Source organism: Zerene cesonia, chromosome 8 (assembly GCF_012273895.1).
Source record: "Zerene cesonia ecotype Mississippi chromosome 8, Zerene_cesonia_1.1, whole genome shotgun sequence".
Classification (NCBI taxonomy): domain Eukaryota; kingdom Metazoa; phylum Arthropoda; class Insecta; order Lepidoptera; family Pieridae; genus Zerene; species Zerene cesonia.
The window spans coordinates 791,155-807,933 of record NC_052109.1 but is presented as its reverse complement, the minus strand read 5'-3'; the positions used below and the strand labels follow the sequence as shown (position 1 = coordinate 807,933).

At 33.6% G+C, this 16,779-nt stretch overlaps 1 protein-coding gene across 1 annotated transcript; it reads right to left on the bottom strand.

Moving 5' to 3' along the window:
• Positions 1 to 1,902: 1,902 nt before the first annotated feature.
• Positions 1,903 to 3,428, bottom strand: LOC119828688 (G protein-activated inward rectifier potassium channel 4-like). The gene is made up of 2 exons (XM_038350928.1): positions 3,344 to 3,428; positions 1,903 to 2,978 (listed from the first exon to the last, which is right to left on the bottom strand). The coding sequence occupies exons 1-2, from the start codon at positions 3,426 to 3,428 to the stop codon at positions 1,903 to 1,905; spliced, it is 1,161 nt and encodes a 386-aa protein (XP_038206856.1).
• Between the last annotated feature and the right edge of the window lie 13,351 nt (positions 3,429 to 16,779).

The window sequence follows — 16,779 nt, the reverse complement described above, 5'->3', positions numbered from 1 at the left end:
CAATACATGTGGTCTTATACGCTTAGCATGTGTTTTGTTTGAGCGATGCTGTAGTGTAGCTATGTAATGTTCTTGTTACTTATCTGGTACTAGCTGTTTGCCCCGGCTTCGACCGTGGTACATAGCCTATGTCACTCAGTAAAGTGACAGCTTTCTAATGGTGAAAGAATTTTTGAAGTCGGTCCAGTAGTTTTTGAGTTAATCCAAAACAAATAAACAAACAAAAATACAAATTCTTCCTCTTTATAATATTAGGTAGATTTAAGTTTTGGTTAGTTACCAAAACTTAAACACCAGATAAGTCATTATCAATGATGACGTCACCAAGATAATTCCGTTTAAAGACTAGAATTAGTGAATATTGACGGAAATAAATTTTCAAACAATCTTGTTATATTTGCTGCAACATTTAATTTAAAAATTTTATAGCATAGTTATAATATTTTCTACTAAATCACAAATTATCTCTTTATATATAGTATGTGTACTACATCCAATAATATAAAGTTGAATAGTTTGCATGTTTGAACGAGCTCATCTCAGAAACTATTTGACCGATTTCAAAAATAATTTTACCGATGGATGTGTATTTAATCCCTTAGTTGTACTACACTATAGAATAGATATAGATATATATACAGCAAGCGAAGTCAGGGTGGACCTCCAATATTAATTAATTGTTAATTATAACGAACCTACTGAAGAAAAATGGTCACATGAAAAACCTTCATTACCTACAGTGATCTCTGCTTCAATTCGAAACAAGATAAAGTTAGAATCAGGACTCCAGAGACGTTATAAATTTCGTTAAGAACTTTGAAATCTTTATCTTGTTACAGGAAAGTCGTTTGACCGTCGACATTCATAAACAGCTAAGAAAAATTACGCCTGCCCTTTTTAAAAAGCAATTTAGACGGTATAAAAACGTTAGGCGCGAATTTTTTATGATGAAAATTATCTTGGTACTTACTACTTGTAGTTGGTTTTATGTATTATTTGTAGCAGGGACGCTCAATGATGAGGATCTAAGACTTAAATTCGATAAGTCAAGCATGCAAAAAATAAATTAATATTTCAACTTATCTGCGCATGTGGATAACTTCACCACTGTTCAAAATTAATTCGATATTTTATTTAACTTCAGCCAACAATTTTTATTTAAAAATTCAGTTTTTAGCAATTCCATGGGAAGTGAGGCTTAAAACATCAATAAGCGCATCATATAACGTAATTTCCATGTTAATATTACACAATACAGCTCGATTCCGACCTAGTTTTGATTCAAAGCCCTTTTGCCAATTAATTGCGGAACGTAGTCAAAACTTGCCTTAATTAAATGGAGCTTTGCTTTGGAACATTGCAAAAACACCATGTAACAAATTAACGATATTAATTCTGTACGTTCGAATTTTAATAAGTTAAGTTTATATACCTATAAATATTGGCAACACGCTGAATAAAAATTTTCGCTGAAGAAGTGACTAAATGAGATAAGTATTGTGCATATTTTTGTTAAAGAGTAGATTATAGATAGATTATATTATATAGTTTATATTCATGTAATCGTACTTATGTTATAAATGCGAAAGTTTTAAGGATGTGTGTGTGTTTATTGCTCTTTCACGCAAAAACGGACTTACGCGGGTGAAACCGTGGGGTGCAGCTAGTTCCTTATAATTACATCATATTTCTCTATCCATAATCATTCTCAACGTTGCTTATAACTAATAAACAGAAATACACAAGCATTCGTGCTTCAATAATCAAAAGAATTCAGTATTACATCATCAGCTATTGTTTATTGTTAACAATTCTTCTTTGAATGTCAGCTTCGGGTAAATTGCAGTTAGCAGTGAATACAACTTTGGATAATTCTTAACAATAGTTTGTTAGGCACACATTTCATGTCCATTCATTAAATTCACACGACCCAATGGATTCTAACGGTGTGTCAGGCAGGATCGATAACAGACAGCTGTATTCACACGCGGAACACAAAGGTGTATCCACCTGTTGAATCTCTGATAGTTTAGAAAAATCCACATTATACATCATCCGCGCAGTATCATAACCTACCATCGTCGAGAATCGGTGACCCCAAAATATATCATACTCCGTAAAACTCGACCTCGCCTGTACAGATTGACCTGTCGATTCGATTATCCCCTCGAAAACTACCAGTATCTCTATTTTACTGCACAACAAATCAGCAGCTGATAGCCTGTAGAATGGACTATTTTCATCTATGAAATGTACAACAGTAACAGGCCACAGGAAGAACGTCGATTCGCACTCATCGATAACAACGTTCAGTTCTATCTGATCTGATATTTCAATTTCTTTTTCTTCCGTTTTGAATCTTATTACGTAAGCTTGAGTCTTTATATTAAGTATCCTAGATTTCCTCATATCTCCGACTCTGAAAATGAGGCAGAATTTGTCGTTCCTGAGATTTATAACCGCATGTCTGCTAAATAATATTGTCTGAGTTCTGCCTCGCGGACGGGTCAACTTCGCAAAAAGTATGCCAACCATGATTGCCTGGAATATCGAGCTGACAATGCACTGTAAGCACATCGCTGTTATTGTCTGAGGACATTCGAGGGTGATTGCTCGCTTTCCATATGCGACAGTTGTATGAATTTCGATGCTGAATAGAAACGCTGACGTGAATCCGTAAAGATTTTTGACGCACGGAGTAAAATTTGAGGTATTCTGGTTGGGTGGGAGATGCTCGAGGATGAAATCGCCGTGGTTGTAGGAGATTATCCAATACACGGTGCCGAAGAAGAGCCAAACGGAGAGGTAAGCTGTGAAGTAATTGAGGAGCGTCCATCTCCAACGTGTCTCGACGAGGGCTACGATGTAATTAGAAAAGAGCCGGATCTGTCTATTGGTTTTTGTTTCTATGTTTAGTTGGCCATTTTTGAACACTGCCCGCGTGTACTTTCGTGGCACTGTATCGCAGGCTGGTACCCCTGGAATGAATATCAGATATTTAATTTCTAGTAACTTTGGTACTAATTATTTTGTTGTTCAGTTATATCGGAGACTATTATACGATCAAAACAAAGATTGTCTGTTCAAACTCTAACATTAAATTCTAATTGAATATTTCAAAATTCGTTCACGAAATCCACGATAAGCTACAACCCCATAATCGGCCATGCATTACACTCCATTATAAAGTTAAGTTAACAACGATAATCTAAATGCATTTTCCTTTGACCCCGCGATACAAAAAACTCCCAAACATCCAGCACTAATTTAGTTCCTTTATTTCTCAGTTCACTCTACACTAGCGGTTGGTTTTATTTCCTCGCATTACGGTGCATTCACTTACTGTTTTTTGGACGATAAATCCCCGGCACTATGGGGGGCGTGTACCCTTCATGTGTATTCATTGCTGGTCCACTTTTTTCGCCCATTTTTCTGAAACGGATTACATATCTTTATATATATTACAATCTAAAGTAATGGTTTTCAGAGCGAAGTTTGAATATTTTTACTTGTTTATGTGCTATGGATTATCGCGGTATTTTTAAGGGAAGATTCTCTTTTATTACTAAAATTAAGCATACATCTTTTTTTTCCAGCTCAACCAGCGAACTAATCCTAGGTAATGACGAGTTTCGTCATAGAGTTTAAATTATTATTAAAGATTTATCTAAAACCCTAATTATTTATGATAACTGTAATTAGGTATGATACGGTACACCCAGTTATGTATTATTTTGTGGTCGTATTTTAGTTAAAATTTTTCCAAAAACTCTTAGTTTCACAATTTCACATACAACACATATAACGTCAATCCAACACATGCAACAATAAAACACACACATGCACACATGTATAACTACTTTGTATGTCCATACAATATTTCATTTCCTTTCGTCCTAATATAGAATAATATAGGATTAATACGTACGTTGATTCCAATAAGTGTCTTTCAAAATCATTCAACAGCAGAATAGTTCATGTGACTGCACAAAGATACACCCATAGTTGAATTTAAGCAATAGTTACACCTGCGCGAAACAACTGAGCATCACAACCTTACGTATTTAAATAAGAAGAAGTAAATAATGACGATAAGATAAATTATAGACGATAAAAATAAAACGGCATTAAGAGAGTAAATATAGAATTCCGAAGCCTTGATTTTGTGAATCTTAAACAAACAGATGTGAATTTTTGCGAGCGTATGTGCATTATGAAACTGCGTTGAATGTAAAATATTCAATATTTAAACTGTTTCATACTGGTATCATTTTAAGATAGCTACAATGTTGCGAGGTTTATAAGAGTTATAATAAATACAGGTAATGGTAAATAACGTAGGTTATTTTTAAATGACAAGCGTTAAGTTTTGTACTAGTTATCTAAACAATATTTTTATGCTAAAGTTGGTCGATGGTAAGCTCTACCACCCCTCATAAACATTTGATCGCAGATTTAAAAGGATATGGGATAAATAAAGGATTAAAGGAAAGGACTGGGAAGGGTAAGGTAACCTTTTACCAAGGCTTTCCCACTCACCGTACAAAACACGTAGTAGTAGAAGTAGCATTCACTAATTGCTACTATTTCACGTCAATCTTCTGTGTGGTGTCACACTTTCCCAGTGAGCTGGCCTAATTCGCATCGTAGCGAGCTCGAGGCCCGCGCTTTTTTTTCTTAAAATAATGTGATCATAACACTAACAAATAATGATAAAAATTGGAGAAAAAAATATTTTAAACAATTTTTTTAAATGACGACTAGTTAATATTTAGGAATTTCAACTATATGTTTGAGTTATTTTGTATAAGCTTTATTCATGTAACATAATTTTCGGAATTGTTTGAAGCCAAAAGAAGGCAAAAAGGATGTTTATAATTTGAATTAATAAGTCATTTGCTTTGTTCTGAATGGGTATATTTATTGATTTTACAATCAATTACAATTTATTTATTTTACAATTAATAATTTAAAAAAACATCAGTTTATTATAGGAATATGCAGTGTTATTTCTAACAAAAAACGACTATTTGCGCAACGGCTGAATCGCTACAAAATATGATGTGCAAACTGTATTAAACATAAATGGATTTTATTACTAGAGTAATTTTTTTGGCATTTTTCCAAACGTCTAATCAAATCTCAATTTTATCCTACTAATGTTATAAATGCGAAAGTTTGTAAGGATGTGTGTGTGTGTTTGTTACTCTTTCACTCAAAAACTACTGAACCGATTACAATGAAGTTTGGTCACGTCACGTCACGGGCGGAAAACTAGACATTTAATCTATGAACTCATATCCTATATACTGCATATAAAAATTCTTTTTAAGTTTACTTACATATTTAGTGACTTTGAAACCCCATAAGACGTTCACTCAAACACACCCTAACCCAAGTCGTTCATGAATAAGTACGAAATTACGAAATTAATCAAATATCTCTCAAGGATTTCTATAAATATAAAGGGAGATGTCAGAGCACTAAGATAAAATAATCCGGTAGCGGAGAAAACGACATCTCGCCGTATTAAAGATAAAGGTTTTATTGTATTTGCTGCAGATTTTGTTCAAGATCACGTTACGTTTTGTTTTTTGAGTCGGGTCGTATACTTCTAGCTTTATGCAAGGCTCCCTTGTCCTAAAATTTATTGTTTACTAGCTGCACCCCGCGGTTTCACCCGCGTAAGTCTGTATCCCGTAAGAATATCGGGATAAAAAGCTTATGTGTTATTCCAGATGTCCAGTTATCTACGTGCCAAATTTCATTGCAATCGGTTCAGTAGTTTTTGCGCGAAACAGTAACAAACACACATATACATCCATCCTCACAAACTTTCGCATTTATAATATTAGTAGGACTAGTTACCCGGTTATGTGTATAATTCATCTGATTTGGCAGTCTCGTGTTTACTTATATATTATATCATTCACATTTACAATAGTTGACATGGATATGCGCATCGTCATTTTGTTATTTTTGAAATCACATAGTTTAGATTCCATCACACACATAATATGTAATAACCATAACTATAACCAGCACGCACTTCAACTTAAGCAAGGAAGTAACCTTCAACTTGAAGATTCAATAATTAATAATTACATTATAATAAACAATATATAAAAATCTTCGTATGTTGATTTAATATTTTTATGAATATCATAATTTTGAAATACGATTTTTCATTCCTCGTCCACGAAAATTCATAATATTCAGTATAATTAAGTGTCCCCGGATATTAAGACGAAAAATATGAAAGATATTAGCTTAGCTAATAGAATGACAAACAATGATGTAGACCGATCGCCTGTCATTTGACACAGCTCAGGGGAAAATGGCGCAACATAGAATTTCAATGTTTCGCACAGAATATTTAAACGATGTAAAATGCATTCAAATCCTACTAATATTATAAATGCGAAGGTTTGTAAGGATGTGTGTGTGTGTTTGTTGCTTTTTCACGCAAAATCACTGAACTGATTGCAATGAAATTTCGTACGTAGATAGCTGGACAATTAGAATAGCATATAGGAAACTTTTTATCTCGATATTCCTACGGAATACGGACTTACGCGGGTGAAAGCGCGGGGCACTGCTAGTATTATATATAACAACTAGCTGACCCGGCAAATGCTGTTCTGCTTTTTTCTTCTTCCCTTCTTCGTTTATAGATGTTGGCCGATTCTCAGAACTACCCGATATGCATACAAAATTTCATGAGAATCGGTCGAGCTGTTTCAGAGGAGTATGGTAACTAGTATTGTGACACGAGAAATTAACTATATGGAGATTATACATAAAATTACAAAAAACACTGTAATAATAAAGCCACAAGCGTGTATTTGTCCTTTAATAAAACAATGGCTGGAATTTGAAAGACATGTATCGTAGACAAGGGATAAAATAATTTTTAATACAAAATATTCTTTTTCCAAAATTCCAAATGTCTTCTGATGCACCAATTCTCGATTTTTTAATAAACAAAGTAGTAATTGACACTCGTCATAATCATTAATATTTTTTTTTGACAGAAACCAAACCATCAAATTGTCGGAACAAAATCAAATTAAAATGGAACTATATAGGAGGCACTTACTTCCAAATAAAAAAAATCTTGGAAAATCGGGTCACCCAGTAAAAAGTCATGAGGAAATACAAATAAAGTTATAAGATAACATCCACCTTTTTTGAAGTCGGCTGAAAACGAATTGACAAAGCGCCAAACTTAACATACATAATACCTAATTATCAAAATATGATTCAACTATAATTGTAATACAATAACAGATCGGATCCAATGTTTTACAAACAATATCTCCTTAAATAATGTTGTAATGAATCACCGATACTGGGGAAGCTTGGGGTGGAGCCTGTGTTTGTACATAGCTCAGATCTAGAAAGATCTCTACGTAGCTGTCCTTGTGTTATTTTATACGAGATCTAATTAAAAACAATGTGGAAGTACCTCTTCAAATTGTATAGAAAAGTGGTCATATAATTCCACTAGTGATTCTCCCCAGCTTCGCATGTGTGCAATAATACATGATACATATATACCTTCCTCTTGAATCACTCTATCTATTAAAAAAAAAAAACATCTAAATCTGTTGCATAATTTTAAAGATATAAGCATACACACACACAGAAAGCTTTTTGTTATACTGTGTAGTGACACTTAATTTATATTTATATATACATTTTGCATGATAAATAATTGTGTAATGATGGATCCAAAACATACTATAAAAATAATTAATTGTATAATGTGCAAATATTATTTCATATTTATTATTACACATGGCTGGAATTTAATCGATTTCTATTTGAAATATAAAAAGTTGTGAATAAAACGTACGTTCAAAGTACTAACACAAAACTATTTACGTTCTCTATTATGACAACTAATGTCAGTGTGTGGATGAGCTGATGGCCCGTCCAGGTGTATACCACAGGTCGTCCTGATTATATTGTGAACAAGTTCTTTAGAAGATTAGCCTATTGGTGTTTAGCCTAGGCTTAATAAGCTAGCGTTGTGATCGCCATAAGGTCCTCTTTGATGCGTGAATTATTTAACGTAGCAAGAATTTTCCATTCAAACCAGTGGTTCCTGAACGAAACGAACTTAATGCTTTGTTATAAATTTACTTTATCAGCATCGGTAAGTACATATGACTCCAGAACATAACCTCAGCGCAGTCTTGCACAAATTGAACCAGTGTCCAAATATCTCGGATGCATCTCGGACAGCGTGTATGCTACGCTTAAATATTTTATATTACTAGCAAGAAATAACTAGAAGTACGTTGGCCACTTCGCAGGAAAGCTTGAGCTACCTAGTTCAACTTTTTTAATGACTATTCAAAAGTACTTGAAGAAACTGCTCGCCTACTTGAACAAAGAAAAGTTTGGAATATTGTAATTTTAACAGTATTTTGACTGCAATGAGTGGGTCCTTTATCAATTTTAATGCAGGGATATTTGTGCATTTATGATAAATGCACTCTTGAATTTTATAACGGGAAATAAAGCTTTAAAAGTTGATACAAATGATATGAATTACAAATACAAATAATTGAACTTCAAAATAAATTGTTAACAACTAGTTATTATATTATCATGTTTTACTTACAAATTGGATATTTTTGAATCAACCAAGAGTACAAAATTTCAATCCAATAATAATGGAACATTAGTGTTAGTTGTACTAATATGTTTAGGTCACTCATTGCACCATTAAAAAAACATGATAATAAAATTAAGTACTCAATAAACTAATTGCAGATGGAGGAAAATATGTATTTTTTATACGCTATCGTGAAAAATAAGAATTTCATTTAAGCACAGACGGCTGTATTTGGAGCATCAGTCATTGTGTCTCAAAGAATCTCATATCCGACGTCCGTTTTGGGAGTAACGAGCAAGAGTAAGGGCGCGTTTAGAGCAAGGATCATTTTTTTAGGTCTTAGATCCTACCCCGTAGTTCGCCATAGTAAGCGATGACTTCCACCCAAGCTTATTTACAGAGGTAGGGCTAATGCGTTGCCTACTTTTAAGTATAAGGGATTGAATATAGCAATAAAGGATGGAGGATGAAGTACGCGGGCTCAGGTTCTCCCACAAATTGCACGAAACATAGAAGTATTTACAAGAACTTCTTATATGGGGTAGTGCTAAGACATCGATTTTATATGGGGGTCAGTAACAAACCGATCTTACATGGGGTTCCTTACGAAGCGTGTTGTTGCACATGTAAACTAGAATTTGTTAAAGAGCTATGGTTGAAACTATATAATAGACGAGTTTTTTCAATGTTTTACAAGTACCGTTTAAGAATAATTCACCGTCGCATAGTTCTCATAGAAATTTCTATCTTATATTTTGCCATCACACATCACGAATTCGCGAAGTTCACGATCATAATGTAACCAGTATAATTATTATTCCATAAATAGTAAACTATGTATTCTTACTTATATTATAAATGCGAAAATAACTCTATCTTATTGTCTCTTTATTACGATTAAAACACTGAACTGAATTTGACGAAATTTGGTGCAGAGATAGTTTGACACCCGAGAAAAGACATGGGGTAGGTTTATCCCAAATATTTCACGGCAACGGCTGTGATGTTATGAAGAACTAGAAATGACTTCTATGTAAGTATGGACTTCTGACAATATCTACCATTTCAACTTTTATATAATACTAACAATGTAGTTTAAAATGATCTTTTATTATTTAACACGTTTATGCACAGCTCCTAACTCTGGGGGCAACAAACTGAAGCCTCTTGTCAACACTAACCTAAACGCACCAACATAAACGAGGTACGAGATTTTAATGTAAAACGTCGGGACACACGATACCCAATTGTTACAGTAGCATTATGTTTTTAATCGTTTTAATATTATCTAATGAAACACTTACACATGAATAATAGCCCATATAGTTTTCCTTGCCCTTCCCAGTCTCTTCCTTTATTCCTCTCGCCAGTCCTTTCTTAATCCCTTCTCAATTTAAAGTTGGCAATCCATTTGTAAAGGCGTAAGGTCTGCAATTGACCTTACTCCTCTCCAAATGATTATGGGCGGTGGTAGCGCTTACCATCAGGCGACCCACCAGCCATTGCCGACTATAATATAAAAAAAACGAGATTTTAATGTAAAACGTCGGGACACACGATACCTCAGTAGCATTATGTTTTTAATCGTTTTAATATTATCTAATGAAACACTTACACACGAATAATTGCTTTCTGCAGAAATGGCCAGTGACGTCTAGGGGAAAGTACCATATTCACTATCATCATTGGAGCGCAAACAAAGCAAAAATAAACAGTTGCCAGTTGCAATAAACAGTTGAGGTCCTCTTTCAATTTTAAGAACGTCGGTTGAAAAGCCAAGACTGAAGAAAAATATTTTCTTTTCGAGGATGCAGAAAGGATTTGAAAGGAATTAAATAGTAAGTACTGTTTTTAATTATTACAAGTTCAATCAATTATCTACAGAATATAGTGTCGAATCAACGACATCTGGTTTAAAACGCACACGTTAATTGTTTAAAAAGAGGACTAAGCGAAGAAAGGGATTATTTTATATACTTTATACCATATATATACCTATGGTTATTCCTAACAGACGTTACGCAAAACTAAGACAGTTCTCAATTCGACAGTATATTATTTTTTGATTTTGTTATTTGATAACTGTGTGTGTTCTCAAGCCATCGACGTGTTTTTTGTATTATTATTAGTATTGTATTTGATAAGAAATTGTTGTGATTTAGTCGCATTTTATAATCCAGAGTAGTACCTCCTCAGAAACGTCGGTATTTTATAGTTAGAAATATTTAAATGATATTTCTACGTTTCAAATAGCTTCATCTGTATGTTTGATGAAATAATTTCCTTACGTGAACTTTGTATGTGAGCAAGTTGGACAATTCATTTGAATAGTTGAAAATATATCTGAAACTTTTTTATTAAATATATATTTTAATTTATAGCTAGACCCCAGCAACCCCTTTAGCTAATCTAGGCTCTGAAATGAATTTCCTTACTTGTCTGAATTAGTAACAAGTTAGCTTTATGGTTGTGTTAAACAGAAAACTATGCTATAAAACTATAATCCCTACTAGTATTATAAATATCTGTTTCTTCTTTACGCATGAACTACTGAACCGATTAGGATAAATTGGTAAAGATTGAGATCCGGGAAAGGCAAAGGATTCCCGAGATAAAAACTATCTATCTCCTAGCTAGGTTTCAAGCTGCTTCAGTCAGTAGTTTAGGCAATTACCTAAGAGACAGACAGGAGTTACTTTCACGTTGAAAAATATAAGTATGTTTGCTTGGTTATGGTAAAACTTGTATTATTTTTATCATAACAGATAAGATCGGTGAGGAACTATATTCATCACACTCCTACCAATATGAGCAGCAATGAAGTGGTACAAAAGCGCGTAAAAATATATATTCTTAATGGGTATGAAACTACGGTCTATAACGTAGTGTATTATACCTTATTATTCGCAATGTATCAGACGAAAGCCTCGTGCCCTGTTTAAGATTTCATTCTAATTAGTGTAAGTCGTATTACATAAGTTTTCGTTAAAATAGAATTTTTGATGCGCTTACAAAGAAATCCGACGGGATTATTTTTAATTCGGATTATATTGTTAATTTGATAATAGTTTTCAAATTTAGCTGTTTTATTCTGTAATTGTACACATATGTTTTTTAGTTAAAGTATCATTAAACGTATTTTTTTATATAGAAATATGAGGCAGGATAGGCGGCTAACGGTAAGCCTTGGTTCGTGTATGGCGAAACACGCATGTTTGAATCCCGCATTGTCGAATTATCTCTATTATTTATATCTTACAAATGTTTAAATATATTAAAATCGACGGCATTATGAAATAATTGTCCAGTTAATGTGGAAATTCAGCACGCAAGGGTCAAATCTGACCAGGGACCATACCACGTTCCCACAGAAGATTCCATTGTTTCTACGCTATGCTAGTAAGAAGTTAAATTTAATTGTAATAGCTACTTGAAAAAGTTATTTTCGAAATATAGTCGTTAAAATCCTTCTCCTATAAAAAACACTGCTTCTAAATTCTTGAGTAAACCCAAGAACTTACAAGCCGTAGCCCCATTAAATGACAAAAAAGCTAAACAAAAGACTCAACATAATCACAAGGTTCAATTTCGCATTTATCAGACAGTCATAATCCTATCCTACTAATATTACAAATGCGAAAGTTTGTAAGGATGTGTGTGTGTGTGTTTGTTGCTCTTTCACGTAAAATCTACTGAACAGATTACAGATACTGAACTACTGGATAGTCAAGGATTATTCATTAATTACAGTATCGACACATCAAATAAATTTCTAGATGGATTCATTCAAAATCCACCCAGTTTTATTGAACGAAACAGAGTGTATTGCGCTTACAAATAGATAAAAATAATATTTCCAACAATGTTTCAATGCAAATATCTAGCTTTTAAATCAAATGCAATTACACTGGCTTTTGAAGATATAAATCGTATTATATAGCTTGTATATTATATAGCAGCTCGAAGCGGTGGAAAAAAATGAGACCGCTCCGGTGAAATAAAATTTTAAAGTAACATACTTACACATACAGTATACAATTTAACGACTAAATGTCAGTAGGTATATCATAATTATCTATCGAAGTGAAAGTGTAAAATTGAGAAAAGGCTTTTTCTTAATGATTTATATGGGTTAGAATAGGATAGTCCTAATTAATTAAAAATGACACAGAAATAGGAGTTCTATATATCGCAACCTACTCCTGATGGACGTTTGGTAAAACTCAATTATGGGCTTGTTTTTGGCACGGTGAGTGGGGGAGCCGGAGGCCTATTTCCTTCTCTTCGCCCTTTCCAGTCCATTACTTCTTTCCACTCATCAATCGTTTCCTCTTCCCTTATCCCTTAAAAGCGGGCAGCGCATTCTCAGAGGTCTGAGCCTCTGCGAATGTTCATGGGCGGCGGTGATCGTTTACCATCAGGCGAATCCCCAGCTCAGTTGCCCGCTATGACATGAAAAAAATATTAACTTGGCTAAATATGGCAAATAAAATCGATCAGTGAAACAGATGTGTATCATCTGCCCCATACCCCACTAGGGGACACGGGACTTCACTTTTTTGGCTAAATATAATTATATTTTAACAAAAAATCTAAATCACCTTCAAACTATCAGAACTAGACCAAATCTGAATGGGACCACATGGCCGGCATCTGCTTTCAATTAAATAAAGAATGATCAGGTTAAGCCAGTAAAAGTTATGAGGTAACACAAAAAAATGCAGGCGAATTGATTACATCCTTTTTTGAAATTGGTTGAATAAAACGCATTAATTTTCAAGCAAATATTACGGACAGTGTTTCGACAGTTTGCAATCCCGCTAGTAAGAATATGATTTAACGGTTTCTATAATCTCACGTTGACATATCCTCCTAAATTAAATAAGCTTTGAGACCCAGACACCCAATGCCTAACTTATCTACCACTTGCAGTTAATGGGGCCAATTCGTAAGTTTGAAAAATCTCCTCAACTTTGGCCGTTAAGCTCTTCAGATTAACACGGGGGCTTGTTCACTTGCTGATAGATAATATTTATGACACTTTAACTTCAAGATTTGTCTTAGTTTTAAAAGTTGTCCTGAGGATGACTTACCCTCACGTAAGACCCTCCTATATAAATCTGAATATTGTTAAATGGATTCCTTTGATCGTTCCAAGTTTGAAATTTTATGTTTATTTGAAAAATTGTGGCTCATAGCATATTTAGTCTTTATTGCAAAGAATGTGATAATTTGAACATGTTATCTTTACAAATGAATGAATTTAGCTTTCTAAAATGCCTCGCTTCATCAACTCCCAAAACTAAATAAATTTTCAATACAATTTTTCTTGTCCTGTTATCGATCTTAACCCTACGTTTTCAAACAATAGACATAATTGAATTTGTTTAAAAAAAAATTTTGTGATTTGGTATAATTTTAGCATCTGGACTGGTACATTACCTCCCTCCAAATAAGCCTATAATTAATTCAATTTGTATATTTAAGTTTCTGTTATTAAATACGCAGAGATTTATTTAGAAGATAAAATAACACAACACGACAGCTTTAGAAACAAGACACGGCGGAAGCAATTTGGCTCGAGGCTAGTAATCGGTTTAAAGTTCTAAGATGATCCTACCTATGAAAAGGCTGTCTATTCCTTCTGAGCCTTTTTCACTACGTAGACAAATGGACATACATCTATAATACTTACCTAAGTACATATAAGTATATAATAATGTGAAGGTGAAGGGTTTGTTTGTATGAATGTGATAATCGTAGGAACTGCTTGCCCGATTTCACAAATTCTTTGAACGTTTTTTAAAATCTACTTGTAAAAAAATATATACTAGCCCCGAAATTTCTTCCGTTGGAAGTATATCGTAGTGTGGAATGAAACATGTAATATCTGCATGCTACTATTTCGTGACGATTTTCTGTAGGGGTGTGGTAGCTTCCCAGGTGCAAAATTTTGTATGGCATACAACTTGTGGTTCTAGAGAAACGGATACAACAAACAAACGATATACTGACTTAACCTTAGATCAGCGAGTTATATTGTTAAAAAAGATTGGTGACTTTGCCATGTTAATGCCAAAAGTTAATAAAATTTCATTAACGAACGATTTAATCACAAATATATAATAAATGTAAATACAAATATAAAACAAGTTATTAGTGTATATAAAACAAAAAAATCTGAATTTGCGATGGTTTTTTTATTATTCGTTGTCGGCAAAGGAGCTGATGGTCGCCTGGTGGCAAGCGTGGCCTCCTGGTGGGACCTGGATTGCCCATTTTAAAAGGATAAAGAAAGCTTTAATACTAAGAATAAAGGAAAGGACTGGGAAGAGTATGAGAATTCTCTATTTCCCACTCTTCCCAGTCCCAGTTCCCAGTTCCCCTCCGGATACCAAAATTATCCATAATTTATATTAGAAATAAGCTGGCTGTTTCATTGGATTACATTTGATTATGTTTTTCAATGTTTTCTTGTAACATCAGCACATCAAGGCTCAACAAACAAAATAAATTACTCTTCTAAATCTACACCAAATTAAAAGTGAAATCAAATACAAAGTAAAATACAATTAAAATTGAAATAAACACACATTTGTTCAAGAGTATTTTCCCCGCAACGTGATACGTCTCATCTCAATCATAAAATATTGATGTTGACATCGCATACAGGAACAAAACAAATGTCGACTTACAAGGCATCTCAGTAACCCCGCATTTACCGGGTAAGGGAACTATAAACATAACGTTTTATTTTGAAATCGAAATGCTTCCCGAGACGATCAATCAGTTCGATAATAAAAATACGATATCGCGAGGAAACGGCGGTGTATTGTGATACATTCAAAGGAAGTCGACTGGCAGTCTAGTTTGGAGAAAGTATGGGTTTATTCAACGTCAGGTGGTTCTTGGAGGTTGGTTTTAGTGATACAAGGAATCAGCGATCCGATTTTTTACTTCTATGAAATTAAAATGGAACATATTTCCAAGTTTCAGTGTGTGGAGAAAGACGATTGCTATACTGTGTAGTAATAATTCACTGGTGTGCAGCACAGCGTATATTAATAGAACAGTCGTCAGAATCAAAATATTTATATACCTAGTTCTTTGTTCTTTTATAAAATGTATAAATCATTCTATAAATACAAATACTATTGGGAAAAAAATCAATAAACGTAGATATTGATGACATAAAAATGAGGTTCAAGTATTTCCTTCTATGAATAAGTAACAAACTTTTTTTTGACATAGAAGGTTAACGAAATAAACAGGTTTTTGGTAATGGTATAGGTATCGATGTAATAAATGAAATATATGTTATATTTGCACATTACACGCTCCATTTCTATTAATTTGTAGGTATACATAAATTGACGCCAATCTTCTTATAATAATGAGGTATTGAGAAAACAGGTAAGCTCAATAGAATACAATATTCGATTTCACAATACAGCAAACGATTGTAATAACAGTATCCAACTTCATTGCAATTAAAGCGAACAGTAATAATGCTATTTATTTTTGTCATCGTCGACTGGGTTAAATAAAAATTAGCATTTTGCTGCGAAAGTTTTAAATGCCGTATGAAAACTTAATATGTTGGTACTGCGGATTCAATTAGCGCTTCGTTCAGGTGCGAGCCGGTTTCAACTGGTTCCAGCCGGATATATGCGGATGTTACTGGACACATGTTTATTCGGGAATTCCTAGTGAAATCGAAATACTGATACTTTGTCTTCTTTAGAAAATAGCGAAATGAATACAAAATTCAGGTAATTGCCTGACTCAGATTCAGTCGGATACGCTCTTGCGCCGGGTAAACTCCATCGCGATTGATTGATATTATGTTCTTATATTATATTTTCTATATTTAAATTATGTAGCCTAGAATAGGAATAAGTGTGATCATCACGTTTTAGTATAGTAAAGTATGTCTTTAGCTTGTTGCCTTCACAAATTTCTCGATAGCAGAATTTGATTTTTTCATTTCGGACATTTTATTTACAGTTTTATGCTAGACATTATTTAATTTAGCAATTTCACGTATGTACTACAACGCAGATATCTCCAGATATTTGTACAAATTTTAGCCTGCTCGGTGCGGTTTAATTTCATCTAGCGTTGCAACCAACGAATATTATTTTCCTTAACAT